General features: G+C 47.8%; 1 protein-coding gene across 1 annotated transcript; it reads left to right on the forward strand.

Annotated features, from left to right (window-relative positions):
• The first annotated feature begins 337 nt into the window (after nt 1-337).
• PRDM14 (PR/SET domain 14) lies at nt 338-16,268 on the forward strand. Its single transcript, XM_062189556.1, has 7 exons — nt 338-1,031; nt 1,443-1,496; nt 1,586-1,743; nt 3,008-3,275; nt 9,166-9,368; nt 13,921-14,022; nt 16,041-16,268. The coding sequence occupies exons 1-7, from the start codon at nt 338-340 to the stop codon at nt 16,266-16,268; spliced, it is 1,707 nt and encodes a 568-aa protein (XP_062045540.1).
• The last annotated feature ends 7,124 nt before the right edge of the window (nt 16,269-23,392 follow it).

Here is a 23,392-nt window from a genome sequence, read left to right on the forward strand (position 1 = left end):
TTAGGGGCCGCAGGTAGGGAGCGGGTGTTGAAAATCAGCCGCGCTAGGTGTAGATGGGTGTGGAGCGGGAAGGGGGAGGTGACATTAACTAAGAACTTGAAGTCGGCAGATATCCTGGCAAATTTTCGTTTGGGGCTATTTATGGTTTGCTGCTTTTTTTTTTTTTTCTCTTGTTTTACCTTTATCGTGGAAACAAGACTGGAGGAGGGATCGAAATGGGTTTATCCGATTCCCTCAACTTGGGGCTGGCAGGGGCGGCCAGGCGCAGCCCCCGGGGGAGGCGCGCGCTCAGTCCGGCTTGCTTCCCCGCAGAGCCGCCGAGCACTGCGCCCCGAGGATGGCTCTGCGACCTCCGGATGAGACCGAGCTCCAGGACAAGGTGTGCTACCCACCGGAGAGGCTGCAGAGCAGCCCCCAACCCCTAGCTGCCTACTACGCACCTTTTGCCGCCTACGGTCCCTACAGGAGCGCCTTGAGCGCGGCGGAGGATTTCCAACCTTTCCCGCAGCTGGACGGCGCCGTGGCCGCGCCCCAGGCCATGGCCTCCTTCGCCTTCCGGATGGCACCTCCCTTGTTGAGTCCCAGTCTGGCTCTCCAGCGGGAACCGTTCTACGATGTGCCCTGGTACAGCAAGTGGCCGCCATGGTACCCGATCGCCCACCTCCCTGGGGAGGTGCCATACTTAATGAGCGGCGGCCGCGAGTACACGGGCGCCAGCAATGAGGATTTGGGCCGCAGCGACGGGGCCCAGTACCGTGGCCCCGAGCCTGTAATGCTGCCGGCCTCTGCGGAGGCGTCCCTGGTCCCTGAGGGGCTGAAGTCTGCTCAGTTAGCGTCTTGCTCCCCGCCAAAGCAGTCTGAGGACGGCCCCAAAGCTCCGAGCCCGGAGAGGAAGTCGCCTCAACGCTTCCACTTCACCGAGGAGGACCTGCAGCTGGTTCTGTATGGGATCACTCCCAGCCTGGAGCACCCAGCCCTCCTGCAGCACGCCGTTTCCGGCGTCCCGGTCCCCGCAGACAGCGCTGCCTCAGGTAACCGGAATGCATGACTTCTGGGAGCTGAGTTGGGTGGGACAAGAGTAGGGGAGAGGGCGCGGCAGGGCGGCTCTGTAGCTGTCGCTGGACGGGGTGGAGATGGGGGTGGGGACTTTATTAGAAGCTGGAGGGTCCAGGCTCGCTGGGGAAGAAGCCCTGCTTAACCGCATGGCTCCTGAGGTTGGTATTAGTGAGCGCTGAGGACCAGGAGAGAAATGGTTCACGCAGGGGCGAAATAACCTGCAAAGGGTCATCCTGTCAGTTGAAGATCAAGTGTGAAAGGAACAGGAAAAATGCAATGTATGGATAAAACATCAAACACAGGGCAAGGGGAGGGATGGAGAAAAAAATGCCTTTAAAAGCATTTCATAATCTTAACTTAAATTGTCTACCTCTGCCTATTTCTAGGGTCCGATTCGCTTCCTCAAACTCTGGACAAAGACTCCCTTCAACTTCCAGAAGGTGGGCAGAACCCATTGCTCGGATTTCTCCGTGGCACTTGTGCGGTCCCCCTTTTCTCATTCTCTCCTTGCCTTGGATTTGTCCCCCAGGTCTCCGCCTCCTGCGGACAATGTTCGGGAAAGTCTCGCATTTTGGGGTGTTCTGCAGCAGCTTCATTGCCAAGGGAGTCAGGTTCGGGCCCTTTCAAGGCAAAGTGGTCCAAGCCAGCGAAGTCAAGACCTGCCGAGACAATTCTGTGATGTGGGAGGTACAGGCTTCTGGTGGGGGAGGGGGAGCTGAGGCGGGGCGGGTTCCTGGCGCGGGGAGGGGACATCCCAGCAGCTATCTGCTGTTTGTGTTGCCTGTAAAGGGGGGAACAGCGGGTGTTCCCTGCGTGAGGACAGTGCCTCTGCACGACTTCTGTATTTTGTGGTGCCCTAAGTCATTTGAGTCTGTGAAGGCCAGCCTTAGACTATCCATTGAGAGAGCTGAACACATTGTGTTATGTTTATGGACAAAACCAACCCCTTCTACTATTCTAAAGTTCTGAAAGGATGCCAGAGGAAATAGACACAGAATTTTAGGATTCTGTATTGTTTGCCTCTGAAATTAGCCAAGGATTCTTAAAATCTGGCAGGCTTTAAATTAGTGCTGGTGTATAGGGCATGCTGGTAGGATTGAAGTATGTTTGTCGCCAGAGTGTGTATCAGATACCTTGAAATGTGCAAAACCGCTGATCCTGAATTTCTCCTTCTAGGAATCTAATTTAGGAAACTGAAATTTCAGGTTATGCAGACAATGTTAATCTCCGGGTTGTTTATAATAACAAAATGTTGTAGACAGTGAGATCTCTACCAGTGGAGAAAGAATTAAGTAATATGATTCAGTGTATATGGCTGAAAACTAAGTAGGCATAAAACACAAAACTAATTGGTTGTCTTTCAGAGATAGAATTAAATAGAATCTCTTCTTTGTTTCCATGACTCTTGCTTATGAAATTAAATGTGCTTACTACAGAAATTTTGGTATCCAGAAAGGGATAAAAGTAGGATTCTTGTAAATACATGCTGGGGAGGGGTCAGCACTGTGGCACAGTGGGTTAAGCCATTGTCTGCCTCCTATATGGGCACTGGTTCAAGTTCCAGCTGCTCTGATTCTGATCCAGCTCTCTGCAAATGAGCGTGGTAAAGCAGCGGAGGATGACCAAAGTGCTTGTGCCCTTGTACCCACGTAGGAAACCTGGAAGAAGCTCTTGGGTCCTCAATTTTGCCTGGCCCAGCCCTGGCCATTGCTATTTGTGGAGTGAACCAGGAAGATCTCTGTCTCTCCTCACTCCATCTCTCTGTAACTGACTTTCCAATAAATATATTTTTAAAAAATATATGTGTTAGGGGTACATGGTTAGCCTAATGGAAATCTGTTACTTCACCATTAGAGAACTCCTTAAACTAATAAATCTATTTAGGCTTAAGTAGAATTATATGCTACTTACTTTGGTAATAGAAATCTATAAATTTTTAATTTTTATTCAGATCTTTGAAGATGGTCATTTAAGCCACTTTATAGATGGAAAAGGCACTGGGAACTGGATGTCCTATGTCAACTGTGCCCGCTTCCCCAAGGAGCAGAACCTAGTTGCCGTGCAGTGCCAAGGGCAGATATTTTATGAGAGCTGCAAGGAGATCTACCAGAACCAAGAGCTCCTTGTGTGGTATGGCGACTGCTATGAGAAGTTTCTGGACATTCCTGTGAGTCTCCAGGTCACAGAGCCGGGCAAGCAGCCATCCGGGCCCTCTGAAGGTGAGTGTATGGCTTTGCCTCCCCAGGAGGGCCTCCCACTGGAAGGACTGGGCTCTTTTCCATAAAGCCCTCCTTGCTGGGGCCTCTCCCCTGAGGCTAAGGCATGGCTATGCAGAGACTCAATTGAGGATGTCTGTAACCGGGGGCGGCACTACCTGGCTGAAGGAAAAGAGCTCTCAGCTCCCAACCTGCTGAAACTACTTCTGTTTATAAGGACATCCTTTTCCCCCAATCCCTTCACCCCTCTCAATCCTGTGCCTTTGCTGAGCCAGTTTTCTGTGTCATCTGCTCAGGCTGCCACAGTTGATGCAGTCGAAGTGCTAGAGCAGTGTTTTTCAGGTGGTGGGTTGTGGGGAAGAAGAGGGTGGCAGAATAAAGTAGAATAGAAAACACTGATTGGAATCATGTAAGAAGTAGGAAGTATTGTCTGTGAAGTTTTTGTTTCAAATGGATGCGTGTGCAGTGCTGGATGTCAAGTGGATCTCAGGTAAGTCTGAGAAACATTGGACTGGACTCTTGCTCTTGACCTTGAACTAGCCTGAGTATGCATACTTGGAGATCTTGTAAAGATGCTGATTCTCATTCAGGGTTGGAGTTCAGATTCTTCATTTTCTTTCTTTCTCTCTCTCTCTCTCTCTCTCTCTCTTTTGCCTTGTTTATTTTTCTTTAATTTTTCAAAATTCTTACTTATTTGAGAGATCGAGGCACAGACAAGAGAAGCTGGTTCACTTCTCAAGTGCTGGCAATAGCCAGGGCTGGGCCACGCTGAAATCAGAAGCCTAAAACTCTATCTACATCTTCCATGTGGCTGGCCAGGACCCAACCACTTGAGCCATTACTTGTTGCATTTAGCAGAAAGCAAGAATCAAGAGTAGATTCGGGACTTGAATCCAGGCCCTCCAATAAGGTATGTGAGCTTCCTAGGCAGTGTCTTAACTGCTGTACCAAATGCCCACCTGTCCACTTTCTATCACGCTTCTAGGGCTGTGATGCTGCTGTCCCTGGATCACATCTGAGCAGCAGGGAGCTGGAGGAACCCCAGTGCAGCCTGAAGGATGAGTCTCTGGATTTGGCATTTTAAGTGATCGCCAAGCGATTTTTATACACATAAAAGTTTTGGGACTAGTTAGTCATCCAGCAGGTGGGACAAGACCGTGTAAACCATTGTAATATGTGTAGTCTGGTGAAAAGCAACCCTGTTATGGTCTAATAAATATGCTAAGCAACAGGAAAAAAAAAGCCTGGCTTGAATTCTTTTTTTTATAATTTTTTTTTTTTTTAAATTTTTGACAGGCAGAGTGGACAGTGAGAGAGAGAGACAAAGGTCTTCCTTTACTGTTGGTTCACCCTCCAATGGCCGCCATGGCCGGCTTGCTGCAGCCGGCACACGGTGCTGATCCAAAGCCGGGAGCCAGGTGCCTCTCCTGGTCTCCCATGCAGGTGCAGGGCCCAAGCACTTGGGCCATCCTCCACTGCACTCCCAGGCCACAGCAGAGAGCTGGCTTGGAAGAGGGGCAACCGGGATAGAATCCGGCGCCCCGACCGGGACTAGAACCTGGTGTGCTGGCGCCGCTAGGCGGAGGATTAGCCTATTGAGCCATGGCGCTGGCCAAGCCTGGCTTGAATTCATCGTACCCCATGGTGGTTGGCTGGGTGCTTGTCTCCTTCCTACAGGGATCCCTTTAGGATGGGGAATGACCCTGAGCCCCTCCACACCCCATGCCCCCCTGGATCCTGGTGTGAACTGAATGGAAGAGAAAGAGCTACAGCTAAATTGGGACAGGCTGCTTTGGGGTGAAGTGAAGTAAGGGAGGTGTAGGGCAGCAGGAGAGAGGGAAAGCAACCCAATTTCAGAAAACAGGGGAGCCAAAGGCAGGGAAATGTGCAACAGGAGCTAGGAGGTAAGTGAGGAGCAATCTCTTCCCACAGCCTGGATAACCAGGGCTTCTCCATGTCATTTAGGTGAGTTGTCTTACTCCCCCAGCCAACTCAGTCCATTTTGGTCACTTATTTGGTTATTATTAAGCGTTCTGCTTAATAATATGCATCAAACTAATACAATATTTATTAACCTTTGATACCTCAGTAATACTTTTCTGCAAATTGTCACTAGAAACAGTCAACTGTTGGAGTTGTGGAGCATATTAAGCTGCCACCTGATTAGCAGCATCCTGTATTGCAATGCTTAGTGAGTGACAGCTGCTCCACTTCTAATCAAGCTCCCTGCTAATGAACCTGGGATGACTATTCAAGTGCTGGGATCCCTGCCACCCATGTGGGTGACTCAGAGTTCATGTTTCCTGGCTTTGGCCTCACCCAACCGTGGGTGTTGAGGTTACCTGGGGAATGAACCAGCACATGGAAGATTCTCTCTTCCTCTCACTATTGCTCTGCCCTTCAAATAAGTAAACATTGAAAAAAAGAAAGAAAAGTAGCCTAAGAGGGAAAAAAAACTTTGCGTGTGAGGATTTTTACTATGGCACTATCCATATTCATGAAAATCACAAACTAAGTGCTCAAGAGTAGAAAAATTAAATAAATCATACATTTAAGATTTATTTATTTGAAAGACAGAGTCACAGAGAGGTAGAGAGAGAGGTCTTCTATCTGCTGGTTCACTCCCCAAGTGGCCACAATAGCTGGAGCTTGGCCGATATGAAGCCAGGAGCCGGAAGCTTCCTCCAGGTCTACCACGTGAGTGCAGGGGCCCAAACACCTGGGCCATCTCCTACTGCTTTCCCAGGCCGTAGCAGAGAGCTGGATCGGAAGTGGAGCAGCTGGGACTTGAACTAGTGCCCGTATGGGATACTGGCACTGCAGGCGGCAGCCTTACACATTTTGTCACAGCGCTGGCCCCTGATACATTATTGACGTGGAATCACTTGCAGATATCAAAGATCGTAACCATGGCAAGCACCAGGGATGAGAGCTTACTATGATCAGCAGGGGGAACCTAACATGACTCACCTTTGCAAAAATGACATCTGATGCTTTTGGCATTGAGATGACAGCATGTCTTTTGGCCCATGTGGGGAAAGAAACTTGTATACACCTTAATCCATTGCAAAGAATTCTCAGTGAATTCATTTGCCTTCTGTTACTGTGATCGGATCTGGATATGACCGAAAAGGAAAGGAAGTTCGAAGTTAATCTCAAATGTGTTTTTCTTAAGGACATTTTGGCATTGAGAAGGGATTTGGCAGAGGCCTTCCCTTTTAGGTTTGGCTGGAGTGGGGAGAGAAGGCTCTGGACTCTATGTGGGCGGGGTATTTGAATATGCAAGTGTGTGTGTGTTTTGGGGGATGGAGGTGTGGAATGTGAAGATAGAGCTTTTTTTTTCTCAGTTGTGATGAAAACACTTTAACATGTGATCTGCTATCTGAAAGACAACTCTTAGTCTTTGGCAAATTGTCTAAACTGGGTTTGGACAGAAAGTATCCTTATCAGTATTTAGAAACTCCTTGGATTAAAAGAGTAGCTGATTGAGAGTGGAACTGCCTGCGGCGCCTGCACACCAGGTTTGGGGCGCCGGATTCTGTCCCGGTTGCCCCTCTTCCAGGCCAGCTCTCTGCTGTGACCCGGGAGTGCAGTGGAGGATGGCTCAAGTGCTTGGGCCCTGCACCCGCATGGGAGACCAGGAGAGGCACCTGGCTCTTGGCTTCGGATCAGCGCAGTGCGCCGGCCGCAGCGGCCATTGGAGGATGAACCAACGGTAAAGGAAGACCTTTCTCTCTGTCTCTCTCACTGTCCATTCTGCCTGTCAAAAAAACTATAGAGATAGGGAGTGGAAAAAGGGAAGAAGGGACTGGGATTAAATGAAGTGAAGATAAATTTCCTACAACCTGGGCAGAAAATGTAGGCCGCCGGAGCCTAATTACTAAAGATCCTGACTCATTACTGCCTGAGTGGTTCTTAGGCAGACTCACTGTTGAACTCTTATTCTAAACTTTGGTGCGTTTTGATGCTTCAGCTTATAAAATCATTGACTCCCCTTCCTGTTTCGTCTCCCCTGGGCCAGGAAGCAGGAAGGCCCGGTATTTCTGACCAATGCAACTCTAGCCCTGAGCTAGAAGCAGCCCCACCAGGGGAATTCTGAGTTTTAAGCACCTCAATGAAAGTGATAGACAAAGCAGGACAGATCCTCACTGGGTTGGCTGTTGGCTTCTTGGTTATTTACTTAATGAAGGGTTTATTTCCTTAGCCACCTGTTAAACGTGCCTGGGAAGTAGTTGTCAACTAACAAAGTTCCTGATGGACAGCTTCCCTGCTGTCCTGATGCTTAAGAGATTTCTATCTACAGATTCTTGCATGGTCTGGCTCTTGGCTCTTCTCACTCTCAGCCAGCAGACAATGAGGTCTCAGTGGGACATTCATAGTCAAAGCCACTTTATCCTCTGGAATCCAGGGAGGCCTCAGTGGGGGTGCTTTTGTAGGTGGCCTCTGTCCTCTCTTGCCCTCAACACATAGACACCTCTGGACCTGCAGTGTCCTCAGCTAGAGTCCGCTGTGCCCTCTCTAACCTCCCCCCCAAAACATCCTTTGAAAACAACAAGCCTTTGGTGGGGGGCTGCCTGGCACGCAGTCGTAGCATCACGTGATTGAGACTCAGCACGGACCAGAATTAGGTGACTGTGTTGAGGAAGTCAATATGCTTTCCCCATTGCTCTGTATGTGAAGATGGTAGCCCTGGAAAAGTGAATTGTAAACTGAGCAAACAGCACTGGGAAGCCAGCTGTGGGTGTCCTGGTGAGTGTTTTGCATTTACAGCTCAGGCTGATCTTGCAGGGAGAAAGTCCGGATGTCTGAGTGCATTAACCTTGGAACAAGTGCTGGACAGAAGCGTGTGCAAGAACCTTACCCATGCTGCAGGAAGGGTTCCTTTGAGTATATTTCATGGAAAAGGGAAGGAGAGCTTATAGATTAAGGCACTTAAGAGAGGGGTTAGAGCCGGCGCCGTGGCTCAACAGGCTAATCCTCCGCCTTGCGGCGCTGGCACACCGGGTTCTAGTCTTGGTCGGTGCACCGGAATCTGTCCTGGTTGCCCCTCTTCCAGGCCAGCTCTGCTGTGGCCTGGGAGTGCAGTGGAGGATGGCCCAAGTGCTTGGGCCCTGCACCCGCATGGGAGACCAGGAGAAGCACCTGGCTCCTGCCTTCGGAACCGGCGGTGCACCGGTTGGAGGGTGAACCAACAGCAAAGGAAGACCTTTCTCTCTGTCTCTCTCACTGTCCACTCTGCCTGTCCAAAAATTAAAAAAAAAAAAGAGAGAGAGAGAGAGAGGGATTAAACCCAGTGCTTGTAACATCCCATACTGGAGTTTGGTTTCTAGTACCACCTACTCTGCTTCTGAATCCAGCACTTCCTGCTAATGCGCATCCTGTGAGGCAGCACCTGATGGCTCACGTTTCTGGGCCCCTGCCACCCAGTGGGCGACAGGATGAGGTCTGGGCTCCTGGCTTTAGCCTGGCCCACACTGGCTGTTGAGTCTATTTGAGGAGTGAAGCAGTGGATCTCTTTCCCCTCCCTCTTTTATAAAGTAGCTAAATACATATGCATATATGTATGTACATATTTCTAATAAGGAATCAGCTAATATTTTAGGGAAAACAATAGCATTATGGTCATGCTTTAAAAATATTCCAAAGATTACAATTTGAGATTCAGTGTTTGTAAATCAAATGATAGATTAGTATTAAAATAACCCTTTATGGAGAGAAGTGATACAAGAGAAAACAAAACTTGCTATGAGTTGATGTTTATCAAAGCTGGGTATTGGGCACATGAGGGCTTCTTAACACTATTATTTTGACTTTGGTACGAATTCTTTTGGAGAGAGAAAAGAGAAGGAGGCTGGAAAAGGCACTGACACTTTAACCCCACTGTGTTTGACAGAGTCTGCAGAAGGTTACAGATGTGAGAGATGTGGAAAAGTGTTTACCTACAAATACTACAGAGATAAGCACCTCAAGTACACCCCCTGCGTGGACAAGGGTGATAGGAAATTTCCCTGTTCTCTCTGCAAACGGTCCTTTGAGAAGCGGGACCGGCTCCGGATCCACATCCTCCATGTTCATGAGAAGCATCGGCCTCACAAGGTGAGCACTGGGCAGGTGCATGACCGGCTGACCCTAGGCCTGCTGCCACCCTCCCTCCCTGGCTTGGGTTCCCAGTGGCTAACTTCAGGTTTACTAAGCCATGGAAGAGGCAGACACAAACAGGGGCAGTGAACGCACATGCGAGAGGACAGACAGACACCAGGCAGAAGGAAGAATGTGAAAGCACCATAGGCGAGGTGGCCTTGACCAGAGTCTGGAAGGGCTAGGGAGGGGTTTGATTCATATTGGAGACAGGGTTAGTCTGCAAGGAAAGGGTTCAGACATTTCCTGCGGGAAAAAGCTTGGCATGTGTGTGGTCATAGGTAACAGCCCTTTGAAGATTGCATCCTTTTCCAATGATCATTTATGATTTGTATCATTCTAAATGGATTTAAAAATATTAAGACAGTGAAGTTATTTCTTGCCATCAGACTGGCAAAAGTACAATTAAACTACTCAGTATTCTGATGCATAAACTTATTAAGCAAAAAACAAGTTACAGAATATGTATAGAATGGTGTTATTTAAAATATGTATAATGATTTGCATATAAATGAAAAACAGTTAAGAGTGAAGTACAAAAAGCCACCAGCTGCATGTTTTGGAGTATGACTGAGAGTGAAGCCAGGAGTGACTTATGTTTGTACTTGATAAATGTCTTTAGTATTTACTTTTATTTATTTATTTATTTTTATTTTTGACAGGCAGAGTGGACAGTAGAGAGAGAGACAGAGAGAAAGGTCTTCCTTTTTGCCGTTGGTTCACCCTCCAATGGCCGCCGCGGTAGGCGCGCCGCGGCCGGCGCACCGCGCTGTTCCGATGGCAGGAGCCAGGTGCTTCTCCTGGTCTCCCATGGGGTGCAGGGCCCAAGCACTTGGGCCACCCTCCACTGCACTCCCTGGCCACAGCAGAGAGCTGGCCTGGAAGAGGGGCAACCGGGACAGGATCGGTGCCCCGACCAGGACTAGAACCCAGTGTGCTGGCGCCGCAAGGCGTAGGATTAGCCTATTGAGCCGCGGGGCCGGCTTACTTTTATTTTTGAATGTGAGAAAACAATATGCTGGGTGCACAGGATTTTGAGAATAAACGTATGAAAGACACCTGACACCCTGTGATTCAAAGTTGAGCCATTTTAGGAATAGTTTTCTGTTTGTGTATATATGTGTGTAATTGGGATCCTACTGAATATGATAAGGGTACTGTTCTGATTTGACATTACATATATCACAAGCTAAGTGTAAAAATAACGGTGTTTGGCCGGCACCGCAGCTGAATAGGCTAATTCTCCGCCTTGCAGCGCCGGCACACCAGGTTCTAGTCCCGGTCGCTCCTCTTCCAGTCCAGCTCTCTGCTGTGGCCCAGGAGGGCAGTGGAGGATGGCCCAAGTGCTTGGGCCCTGCACCCGCATGGGAGACCAGGAGAAGCACCTGGTTCCTGGCTTCGAATCAGTGCGGTACGCTGGCCGCAGCGGCCATTGTCGGGTGAACCAATGGAAGGAAGACCTTTCTCTCTGTCTCTCTGTCTAACTCTGCCTGTTTAAAAAAAAAAAGTGCTATATCTCTACATCAGATGGATGTGCCATATTTTGTTTATTTAATCCCCTATTTTGTGCCATTAACTCCAATATTGCAGCCGTGAACAGTATTGTGTGGAGGCTGCTGTCTCTGCTTTATATTGCTGATTACTTCTTTGCGATAGACTCCTAGGAATAGAAAAAACTGAGTCAAAGAGTGAGTCCAGTGTTCAGAATTTTGAATTCTGAAAGTGCTACATCACTTTCCAGAGGTGGCAGTAATCCATGTCCTGCACCTGGACTTGGCTGTCTTGCCAATAATTTTCTTTTCAACTACTGGGTTTTTTTTATAGATTTATTTATTTATTTATTTGAAAGTCAGAGTTACACAGAGAGAAGAGAGGCAGAGAGAGAGATCTTTCTACTGGTTTACTCCCCAGATGGCCGCAATGGCCTGAGCTGCACCGATCAGAAGCCAGGAACCAGGAGCTTCTTCTGGGTCTCCCACGTGGGTGCAGGGGCCCAAGGACCTGGGCCATCCTCTGCTGCTTTCCCAGGCTATAGCAGGGAGCTGGATCAGAAGAGGAGCAGCCGGGATTAGAACCGATGCCCATATGGGATGCTGGCGCTTCAGGTCAGGGCTTTAACCCGCTGCGCCACAGCACCAGCCCCCTGCATCCTCATTATTCATGAAGTTTCAGTTTGTAAGATAACTTATTGTTTGCCATTTATACTGGTCTTGTAATATATCAATTTATGTCCTTAGTAGGTATTTCTGTCATTACATGCTTTTGTGATAATATTTTGCAAGTCATATATTTTGAATTTTAGGATTTAAGGTCTTTTCACATTTTAATATTTTAGAAACTGGGCTGTGTTCTGCAGTTGATAGAGTGCCATAGTTTTTTTGGTTGTTATTTTTTTTTCCTGTTTATATTTAGATTTATTTATTTAGTTGAAAGGGAGAGAGAGCGAGTGTGGGCTTCCATGCACTGGTTCACTCCCCAGATAAGGCCATGGTGGCCAGGGGCTGGATTGGGCTGAAGCCAGGAGCCAGGAGCTTCATTTGGGTTTCCCATATAGGTGGCAGGGTCCTTAGTACTTGGGCCATCTTCCATGGCTGCTTTCCCAGGCACATTAGCAGGGAGCTGGCTCAGAAGTGGAGCAGCTGGACTGGAACTAGTACTCATTTGGGATGCTGGTAGCGCAGATGGAAGACCTCTCTGTCTCTGCCTCTGCCTCTCCCTCTGTGTGGCTCTGCCTTTCAAGTAAATAAATAAATTAAAAAAAAAAATACAGGGTAAAACATTTTCTGAGTCCCTTTTGAAAAGATTTTTTTAAGGATTTATTTATTTGAAAGGCTGAGTTACAGAGATGGAGAGAGATAGAGAGATCTTCTATCCACTAGTTTACTCCCCAAATGGCCGCAATGCATAGAGCTGGGCCAGGCCAAAGCCAGGAGCCAGGAACTTCTTCTGGGTCTCCCATGTAGGTAGGTGCATGGACCCAAGGACTTGGGCCGTCTTCCACTGCTTTCCCAAGAGCAGGGAACTGGGATGATGGCATTGCTGGCAGCAGCTTTACCTGCTACACCACGATGCCAACCCAAATTTAATTCTATTTTACATAGACTTTTAGGAGCACTCTTGTAGGTGTTCATTATTCAAACTCCAAGCCATCGAGGAAAATTAGGGAAGCCCTAAAATCCCACCATCTAAAAAGATGAGCTCTCTCTGCACCTGAGCACACCTGGGGACAAGGCCACGGTAGCACGCATGCCTTCTCCAGAGGACACAGGTTTCCCTGCTTGGTCTGTGCGACTGCTTCAAAAATGATGTCAGAGTCAACAGGTGTCCTTGGCCACCTCTCATTGTTCCCCTTTACCTGGTGTGAAATTCCTGGAAAAGATTCCGTTGGAATCAGGGGCACAAAAGATTGCAAATAGAGCAGACTTGCTGGGGTTACACAGCTGCTAGTTTACAGAGCAGGGCTGGTTCAGATCTCCTTCATATACCACGGTCCTCTTGGGTTCCAGATTTCACATCTGAAACAACTGATACCCAAAGACACTCGTGAATTACCCAAAGTCACAGCATTAGCATTAGGGGTGATACTGGCAGGGTCTGGGCCAGCGCCAGTGCCCATGCTGCTTGATTATTCACTGAATCCCCAGGATGTCTTTCTACTGTCTCAGTAGGTGCTCAGCCTGGGCAGGGGCATCTGCTGCTTACAGATGGACGCAAAATAAACACAAGCGCTCCCCTCGCACCTCCAGGTCAGCGTAAAGGTTGGGAGAGACTTGGTTAGGGGAACATGCAATTTCTTTTTTTTTTTTTTTTGACAGGCAGAGTGGATAGTGAGAGAGAGACAGAGAGAAAGGTCTTCCTTTTTGCCGTTGGTTCACTTTCCAATGGCCGCTGCGGCCAGCGCATCATGCTGATCCGAAGCCAGGAGCCAGGTGCTTCTCCTGGTCTCCCATGTGGGTGCAGGGCCCAAGGACTTGGGCCATCCTCCACTGCCTTCCCGGGCCATAGCAGAGAGCTGGCCTGGAAGAGGGGCAACCGGGATAGAATCCGGTGCCCCAACCGGGACTAGAACCCGGTGTGCCGGCGCCGCAAGGCGGAGGATTAGCCTGTTAAGCCATGGCGCCGGCTTTTTTAAAAATTTTTATTTATTTGTTTATTTTTTTGACAGGCTGAGTGAATAGTGAGAGAGAGACAGAGGAAGGTCTTCCTTTTGCCGTTGGTTCACCCTCCAATGGCCGCTGCGGCCTGCGCACTGCACTGATCCGAAGCCAGGAGCCAGGTGCTTCTCCTGGTCTCCCATGCGGGTGCAGGGCCCAAGCACTTGGGCCATCCTCCACTGCCTTCCCGGGCCATAGCAGAGAGCTGGCCTGGAAGAGGGGCAACCGGGATAGAATCCGGCACCCCAACCAGGACTAGAACCTGGTGTGCCGGCGCCGCAAGGCGGAGGATTAGCCTGTTGAGCCACGGCGCCGGCCGGAACATGCAATTTCAACATAATGGTTTTCTCCCTCAGTGCTCCACTTGTGGGAAGTGTTTCTCTCAGTCTTCCAGCCTGAACAAACACATGCGTGTCCACTCTGGAGACAGACCGTACCAGTGTGTGTATTGCACAAAGGTAAGCAGAACCACCTTCAAAGGATCCGTCTTGAACCCTACTCGGGTGCCCATAGGTGATTTAAAGCAAAAAGTCTGGCTTATACTGAGTTCTCAGTAAATCTTAGTCAATTATCAGCTCATTCTCAATTTCTACTCCCGGATATGACCTGTTTACTAAGCTGGCGTTCAGGGCATGTGTCATGAAACAATGTCCAAATACATAGGAACCTGATGATCAGAGGTTTGACCAATGTTCAAAGCTCACTTTTGACTTGTCTTCTCTGTTCTTTTATGTTTTGTTTTTAATGTTTAAGAACTGATGTGTTTTTCTTCTTTTAATTAATTAATTTATTTGAAAGGCAGAGATACAGACAGGCAGAGGCAGAGAGAGGTGTCTTCCATCTGCTGGTTCACTCCCCAGATGGCCACAGTGGCCGGAGCTGCACCGATCTGAAGCCAGGAGCCAGGAGCTTCTGGGTCTCCCACATGGGTGCAGGGGCCCAAGGACCTGGGTTATCCTCTACTGCTTTCCCAGGCCATAGCAGAGAGCTGGATCGGAAGAGGAGCAGCCGAGATTAGAACCGGCACCCACATAGGATGCCGGTGCTTCAGGCCAGGGTTTCAACCCACTGCGCCACAGTGAGGGCCCCATAGATTTACTTTTTAAAAAAAGATTTATTTTTTATTTGAAGGGCAGAGTTGTAGGGAGAGAGAAAGAAAAAGAGATCTTCTATCCAGTGGTTCATTCCCCAAATGGCCACACAGCCGGGTCTGCGTTGGGCTGAAACCAGGAGCCAGGAATGGCATCCAGGTCTCCCATGTGGTTGTCAGGGAGCTAAGTACTTGGGCCATTTCCCAGTGACTCCCAGGTACATTAGCAAGGAGTTGGATCAGAGGATGAGCAGCCAGGCCTCCAACTGGTGCTCTGATATGGGATGCAGACAACTTGAGAGGCAGCTGAACCCATTGTGACACAACTTCTGACTCCTAACCTAGGTGTGCAACCTTAAGTCAGTCCATTACGTTCTCTATTGTTTAGTTTCTTCATTGCCAAAATAGGGGAAAGTAGTTTTTATAGAGTTGTTGTATTACATGAGTCAATAGGTCAAGTTCTCATAACCACACCCAAAACATAGTAACTGCTACTAAAATGGTAGCTACCATTATTACTGCTTTAATCTAGAAGACTTAAATTGGAAGAACGCTGAAAAAGTTCATGGAGAAATAGAATTAAGGATAAGCTTAGGGCATGGTGTTGTGGCCTGTGACAACACTGGCCAGCATCCCATATGGGTGCCTGTTCCAGTCCCATCTGCTGCACTTCCAGTCCAACTCCCTGCTAATGCACCAGGGAAAGCAGTGGAAGATGGCCCAAGTGCTTGGGCCTCTGCACCCACGAGGGAGACGTATTTCCAGTCTCCTGGCTTTCATTTGGCCATCTGGGGAGTGAATCAGCAGATGGAGGAACTCTCTTTCTCACACTCCCTTCTCTCTCTGTAACTGTCCTCTCAATAAATGAATAAATCTTTCAAAAAAAAAGTTTATTTTGGTGCACAAAATTTTGAAGTTCATGGATAGTTTTTCATACTGCTCATTTTCCATGAACATTTCAAAGACCCCTGTCATCCATGGATTTCAACAATTAACTTGACTTTTAATTTCATTTCTATGAACTTTCTGAACTGCCATCATTTGGTTAGGGGCTGCTGAAACAGAGCACACCTGAGAGATATTATAGCACTTTGATGATAGATACACATCTGTGTTGTCTAATGCATAGTTAGCTGTTAACCACATGGGACCATTTTAATTAAGGTTAATTAAAATTCAGTGAATTAAACTAAAGTTGGCATAGGTGTTTGCATGAACAGGGAACTGGGTCAGAAATGGAGCAGCTGGGACTCGAACCAGTGCTCATGGCACCCATAAGCCGCAGGTGGTGGCTCAACCTGTTATGCCACAACACCGGGCTTTAACCCCTTTGTTTAATTGGTGTCCAACTGCTGGAAGCTGACTTTTGCTCTCTGTTCTCTGCAGAAATTCACTGCCTCCAGCATACTCCGCACACATATCAGACAGCACTCCGGGGAGAAGCCCTTCAAATGCAAGTACTGTGGCAAATCTTTTGCATCGCATGCGGCCCATGACAGCCATGTCCGGCGCTCCCACAAGGAGGATGAAGGCTGCTCCTGCAGTGTTTGTGGAAAGACCTTCGCAGGTCAGGACGCTGCCTGCTCGCACATGAAGTCTCACGAACACTACTAGCCCTCACAGCGTGGGCAGTGTGGAGACTGGGGACACGGCTTCTCTGTCAAAATGTCCCGGGAAAGGTGTGTCGAATGAACAAGTGATGGCAATATTGAATGAGAAGCAGAAAAGTACAACTGACCCGTCTGCTGGATTTGCCGGATCTATTGACCTTGGTTTTACAGGTTTCACAGAAATGGTTCCTGGAGCTTTTAACAAAAATGGAATTTTGGCAGACTTAACAAGAAGTGATGAAAGCTGGAGGGTGATTGTGCACATACTCTGAGAGTAACTCGCAGTCCCTGTAGTACAGGGTTCCAGATTTTGTGATGAGAGGGAAGGAAGCCTATGCTTCAACAGGTTCATTGCCTTGGACCCTCAACTGTTCTGTTTGTGGCCATCACCTGCTCTATTTCTGCATAAAAAAATTCTTTAAAAATCTATCCAAGCTGGGGCCAGCGCTGTGGCACAGCGGGTTAACACCCTGGCCTGAAGCGCCGGCATCCCATATGGGCGCCGGTTCGAGACCCGGCCCGGCTGTTCCACTTCCTGTCCAGCTCTCTGCTATGGCCTGGGAAAGCAGTAGAAGATGGCCCAACTTCTTGGGCCCCTGTACCCATGTGGGAGACCTAAAAGAGGCTCCTGGCTCCTGGCTTCGGATAGGCACAGCTCCGGCCATTGTGGCCATCTGGGGAGTGAACCATTGGATGGAAGATTTTTCTCTCTTTCCTGCCTCTCCTCTCTCTGTGTAACTCTGACTTTCAAATAAATAAATAAATCTTTTAAAAAAAAATCTATCCAAGCTAATGTTTCATTACTATTGAAACTAAGTATTCAGGCATGAATCTTTTTGTTTAAAGATTCATTTATTTATTTGAATAGCAGAGTTACAGAGAGAGATTTTCCATCTGCTGGCTCACCCCCTAAATGGTCACAAGGATGGGAGCTGGGCCAATCTGAAGCTAGGAACCAGGAGATTCTTCCCGGTCTCCCACATGGGTGCAGAGGCCCAAGCACTTGGGCCATCCTCTGCTGCTTTCCCAGGCACATTAGCAGGGAGCTGGATCGGAAGTAGAGCAGCTGGGATGTGACCTGTTGCCTATGTGGGTGTTGCAGGCAGAGGCTTAACCTACACCACAGTGCTGGCTCCTTGAACTAATCTTCCCTCTTTCTGGATTCATTTTAAATTCTTGTTCACACCCCTCCCCCACCACATGACAAATGTTTAACGCCAAACAAAATGACTTGGAGAGCACACCATTTATTTATTCCACCATCTGTGAACTCTACTTGGGGAGGAAAATTCATAACCAAATGAAGAAAGGCCTAAAAAAACTAAACATTTATACTGCTCTTTTTTTTTTCAAAGCTGATTGCATTCCTGATGGATAAGCAAGTGGATTTTTGTTTTCTAATTAGCTGACTCATGCTAACAGAGAGCAAAAAGAAACAAATAATCCCACTGGAAGGAAAAATGTACTGTATAAGGGATCACCAGGCTGGTGTGAGTGTGGGGGAAATGCAATTTTTTAAAAAATTTATTTATTTGAAAGGCAGGGTGACAGAGCTCTTCCATCCACTGGTTCAAATGCCTGCAACAGTCAAAAAGTTCAACCAGGCCAAAGCCAGGAGCCTGTAAGTCCCTCTGGCCTCCCACATAGGTGGTAGGCACCCAAGTACTTGGGCCATCATCTGCTGTCTTCCAGGTACATCAGCAGGGAGCTGGATTGGAAGGGAATAGCTGGAATCAGCACTCCCATTTGGGATGTGGGGCATCCTAAGCAAATGGCAGCTTAGGCTACTGCAACAAACACAATACCTGCCCTGAGAATTCACTTTGCTACAGGAGACTCATCTCAGGTGTGGGTGACATTAGATCTGAGGATATTCACTGCTGTACAGATGAGGAAGTTGAGGCTGAGAGATGAAGGAAGTGGTGAGTGGTCATCTACCTCAAAGGGGCAAAGCCAGGCCTGCCAGAGTCAGACTACAAAGCCCAACCTTCGAACTCACCATTTCCTCAGCTTGAATCCTCCTAAGGCAATAGAGCGTTTCCCATTAGTGTCCCATTTCTCAAAGCAAGCAACAACAAACTTAAGTGTTAACATGGAGAATCCAAGACCAGAATTAGGATTACAGTGCTTTCTCCACTCTTTGTGATAGCAACTACCAGGAGCTAACTGCCAATGTGCAGTTCCTTGTCCACATCTGGGAACCACACAGCCTCAAGGTGACCCACCGGACTTGTGCAGCCTCATTGGGAAGATGAAGCTGAGCTCCTGGCAGTATTCCCTTGGAGGATGAAGCTGGCCTGGGGCAGTGCGGGGTGAAATCCCTGACCATCACTCAGAACTGCTGGGGAGGTGAGAGGTCAGACCGTGGTGATGAATGCAGTACAAGTGGCACTTTATCAACGTAGTACCCACCTTTGGGAAGAAGGCAACTCTTAAATTCCTTTGTAATCCTGGCTTTCTCTAATAAGGTCAGTTAGCCCAGTCCCCCCAGAAAAGTGCTTGATGGGCAGCCCTAGCTACTAAGATCGTGTCCCTCCCCTAGCTTCGTTTCTATTGGCTACTTAGGGCATTGCTTCACCCTGTATCCATGGCCCATGCTCCCCAAATGGAGCAATTCGGCATGGAACAGATGGTCTTGCAGAAGGAGGCTCTGAGCTTCAGCAGAATCCTTAGGAAGAGATGTACGGCAGGTGGACAAGCAGGCACAGATTTCCCTCTGGGGAATTCGGCAATTTATCCTAATGGGAATGTGCCCTGTTGTTTTAGGACTGTTTAAGCTCATGTTAATTAAGTCAAACAATGGTCTTCTGGAAAGACTGGGGCTCACCAGGTAATTAAGCAGCCTTTCTTCGACTGCTAGCTCAAAAATATATTACTTGAGACATTTTCTTGCTGTTGAAGGCTTTGAATATTTTTTTGAATCAAATGGTAATGTGAGTCATCACATCCTGATATGTCCCCCCTAACATCATCCTTGAGTGATTACCTGAAACTCTTGCTTGTTTCTTTTAAGTGTGGATCTCTTCTGTCTCTAAAAATGATTTGGATCAACTTGCAGCAGGAATAAAAAAGACTAAGACAAAGTCAGGCAAATCACCACATAGAGGTCCTGCACCCGCATGGGAGACCAGGAGGAAGCACCTGGCTCCTGGTTTCGGATTGGCGCAGCACCGCTGGCCGTAGCAGCCACTTGGGGGGTAAACCAACAGAAAAGGAAGACCTTTCTCTCTGTCTCTCTCTAACTCTGCCTGTTAAAAAAAAAAAAATTGTCTACCATTTTCTGTGTAATGTTAGGAAGGTCATTTAGTGTCTGAGGGTTAACATCCTCATCCAGAAAATAATGTAGCCATGTTCTAGGCTGTTAGACTTAACTGAAATGAGATTACATGTATATGGAATGATACCTCACAAATATTTCTTTTCCCTTATGCTATCGGTTAAACAAAAGGGAGACAGAGTTACACAGATTTTATTGTTGACATAGTGATTCCCCAAAGTGGCTTTGAGGCACTTGTTAAAAATGCAAATTCTCTCTCTGGCTGTAACCATGATCTACTGAATCCTATAGTCTGGGGGAAAATTTCCGAGCCATTGCTTTATCTGTTCTCCCAATCCCTGTAAGGTACCAGTGGGTGAAAATGAGCATCAAGAGGGTGTTGACTTGAGAACCATTAGAATACAGACTGCAGGCAGAGGAGCTCTCTTACTGGGAATCAAGAGACCACAGTTGACATATTTGTTAGAAATGCACAACTGTGCAGCTTCAAAGCTTTATGGGGAGGGAAAGCAGACACGGTGTGAGGCAGCTTCTCTGCTCATACTTCTTGTCCTTACCGGAATAATCGTCTCATGATAAATATCTGGTCATTCATTACAATAAAAAAAATTTTCTTACTTAAAGGTTTAGGCAACTTATTTTGGATAACGACCTAATCAGGAAAACTAAAAATAAATATTTAGAAAGGGACATTTGAAAATAGGAGGGGGGGGATCTCTAGGCTCAAAGTAAAGTGGTATTTATGACATCAATAGAGCTCTTAATGGGCCCTCAGGGTGTCCCGAGGTTGGGTGGGGGGGGCTGGCAGAACAAAGCTATCAAAACTGACAGATGTTTGGGACCTCAGTGAGGACACAGGAGGCTCCTTGTTGAGGCCATAAAGTCACAGCTCAGTTTGTTTCCAGGCAAAATATAGGACATGCTGGGGTTGTGAGGAACTCCCATTCACAGAATAGAAGTAAAGTCACCAAACACTATCCTACAGCATCTATTATGTGTGGATCCAACTTTTCCAAAAATGTATCTGAGAGATGTAAAGAGCTCCCATCTGGAGATGGAGTTCATTTATTCTCCATTTGGAGAGATCCACTAGGCAAATGCCTGCAACTGTAGAACTAGGCTGGGCTGAAGCTGGGAGCCAGGGATTCTAGCCAGGTCCCCCACAAGGAGGATAGGGGCCCAACTAATTAGATCATCTCCCATCGCTTTCCCTGGTGCATCAGCAGGGAGCTAGATCGGAAGTGGAGCAGCGGGTAGTGGCTTAGCCTGCTATACCACAAAACCCACAACACCTGGTCCCATCTTTTTCAACTTAATTTCAGATTCTTGGCTGGCGCCGCGGCTCAATAAACACCCGCACACCGGGTTCTAGTCCCGGTCAGGGCACCGGATTCTGTCCCGGTTGCTCCTCTTCCAGTCCAGCTCTCTGCTGTGGTCCGGGAGTGCAGTGGAGGATGGTCCAAGTGCTTGGGCCCTGCATCTCCATGGGATACCAGGAAAAAGCACCTGGCTCCTGGTTTTGGATCAGCGCACCGGCTGCAGCGGCCGTTGGGGGGTGAACCAACAGAAAAAGGAAGACCTTTCTCTCTGTCTCTCTCTCACTGTCCACTCTGCCTGTCAAAAAAATTTTCTTTTAGATTCTTGAGATTCTTCAGGATTTTTTCACCATATATGAAAAAGTGCTTTAATATTATATAAATATATAGAGAGTTAAAATTTATTCCAAGTTTATTTCTAGCACAGTACTTGGTGTTGACAGCAGTTTACCATCAAGTAAATATAAATGTGAGAGGGATTTGAATCTCCTCCTTGCTTTTACAAAAATGCCAAATATTCTATTTCCTTCTATGTGTGTTCTATTTGGCATTTATATCGATTATCTTTAAGTGCCAATAAAAATATTGAGAAATATCTTAGGATCAAATATGTGATCTTTCCCATTCTTTTTTCCTTTAAGATACATTTACTCATTTGAAATCAACTCATCTATTGAGATATAGCAAGAGAATTGAGAGGGAAAATGGTACACAACAAGATCACTCACTTTTGAAATTGTTTTTGAGGATGGAAAATGTTTTTGGCAAGGCTGTGGGACCTGAACCAAGGAAGACCCTCAGGAGTGCTTGGTGAATTCCACTGCTCCAGGCTGTCTGATTTAATGGTGCCAAGGCCAAATTCTCTTTCACTAAAACCGGACTGGGTTTAGGTTTTAGGTTGTTAACCAAGTTCTTCTCCCTTGGAAGGAACTTGCTCTCTTTCCCAGTTCTTAAATACCAAATCCTCTCAGCAATTCACCTCTCCCCCACTCCCACAGCTGTCGGCCAAGCCCAAGGCAGGTCTATCTGTTCCCAGTAATAATGGGAAGGTCTGAGGGTCTTGAAATCTTTCACGTAGACCAGGAGCCTCGGTTAAGGCTGGACGTCAAGAGCTGGGGTTTGGGAAATGATCCTTAAGCACAGCCAGCCAGGAAATTTGGCAGTGACTGCCATGCCCATTGCCAAGACCTCTCCCGGTTGATCAGTTCCATGCAATTGCTTATTCAGGGTGTGGCAGGATTTGCAAGGGAAAGGAAGCAATGGGTCTTGAATAACACATACTCCTTAAAATGGGGTTCTCTGTGAATTATAATAATTACAGAAATGCTGAGAGGCAGGATAGGGGAAATTCTCTTCAGGAAACTTAGCCCCACAACCCAAATTCAAGTCATCCAGGAGTTTATAGGTCCGGGTGTAGCAGGCTCGTGGTTAGAACGGTTCGTTTATTTAATTCCTTCGGTAACGCCTGTCCCTTAGCTTTCTAGTAATGCACTGTACTGTGCACGACTGTGAGTCAATATTTAGAAAGAAATAGAACTAGGGGGCCGTCACCATGGCTCACTTGGTTAATCCTCTGCCTGCCGCGCCGGCATCCCATATGGGTGCCGGGTTCTAGTCCCGGTTGCTCCTCTTCCAGTCCAGCTCTCTGCTGTGGCCTGGGAGGGCAATGGAGGATGGCCCAAGTGCTTGGGCCCCTTCACCTGCATGGGAGACCAGGAGGAAAAACCTGGCTCCTGGCTTCGGATCAGCGCAGTGCGCCGGCCGTAGCAGCCATTTGGGGGGTGAACCAACAGAAGGAAGACCTTTCTCTCTGTCTCTCTCTCCCTCTCTCTCTCTCTCACTGTCTAACTCTGCCTATCAAATAAAAAAGAAAGAAAGAAAGAAATAGAACCAGCCATTCATTTCCAAGATGTCATGATCTAACTCCCAAAGAGAAGGGGTCGCTATCAGGCACAAGCCTGAATGTCTCAAACGTCCCCTCAGTTAAGAATCACCTGCAATACCCTTGAAAGCACACGTCCTGGAGATGCCGCTCTGAATCTCGGAATCCCAGTCCTGGGGGAGCTGAGCCTCGGAGAAACTAAAAAAAAAAAAAATTTTTTTTTTTGACAGGCAGAGTGGGTAGTGAGAGAGACAGAAAGGTCTTCCTTTTTGCCGTTGGTTCACCCTCCAATGGCCGCTGCGGCCGGCGCATCGCGCTGATCCAAAGCCAGGAGCCAGGTGTTTCTCCTGGTCTCCCATGGGGTGCAGGGCCCAAGCACTTGGGCCATCCTCCACTGCACTCCCGGGCCACAGCAGAGAGCTGGCCTGGAAGAGGGGCAACTGGGACAGAATCCGGTGCCCCGACCGGGACTAGAACCCGGTGTGCTGGCGCCGCAAGGCAGAGGATTAGCCTGTTAAGCCATGGCGCTGGCCGAGAAACTCAAATTTTTTTTTTTTTATTAAACTTTTATTTAATGAATATAAATTTCCAAAGTACAGCTTATGGGTTACAATGGCTTCCCCCCTCCCATAACTTCGCTCCCACCCGCAACC

This window comes from Lepus europaeus, chromosome 4 (genome assembly GCF_033115175.1).
Source record: "Lepus europaeus isolate LE1 chromosome 4, mLepTim1.pri, whole genome shotgun sequence".
NCBI lineage: Eukaryota > Metazoa > Chordata > Mammalia > Lagomorpha > Leporidae > Lepus > Lepus europaeus.

Excerpts from the sequence above, each read along its gene's own strand:
- PRDM14 (XM_062189556.1), top strand. The coding sequence starts at position 338 with ATGGCTCTGCGACCTCCGGATGAGACCGAGCTCCAGGACAAGGTGTGC. Across the intron at positions 1,744-3,007 it reads ACAATTCTGTGATGTGGGAG|ATCTTTGAAGATGGTCATTT; the intron begins GTACAGGCTTCT and ends ATTTTTATTCAG. Across the intron at positions 14,023-16,040 it reads AGTGTGTGTATTGCACAAAG|AAATTCACTGCCTCCAGCAT; the intron begins GTAAGCAGAACC and ends TGTTCTCTGCAG.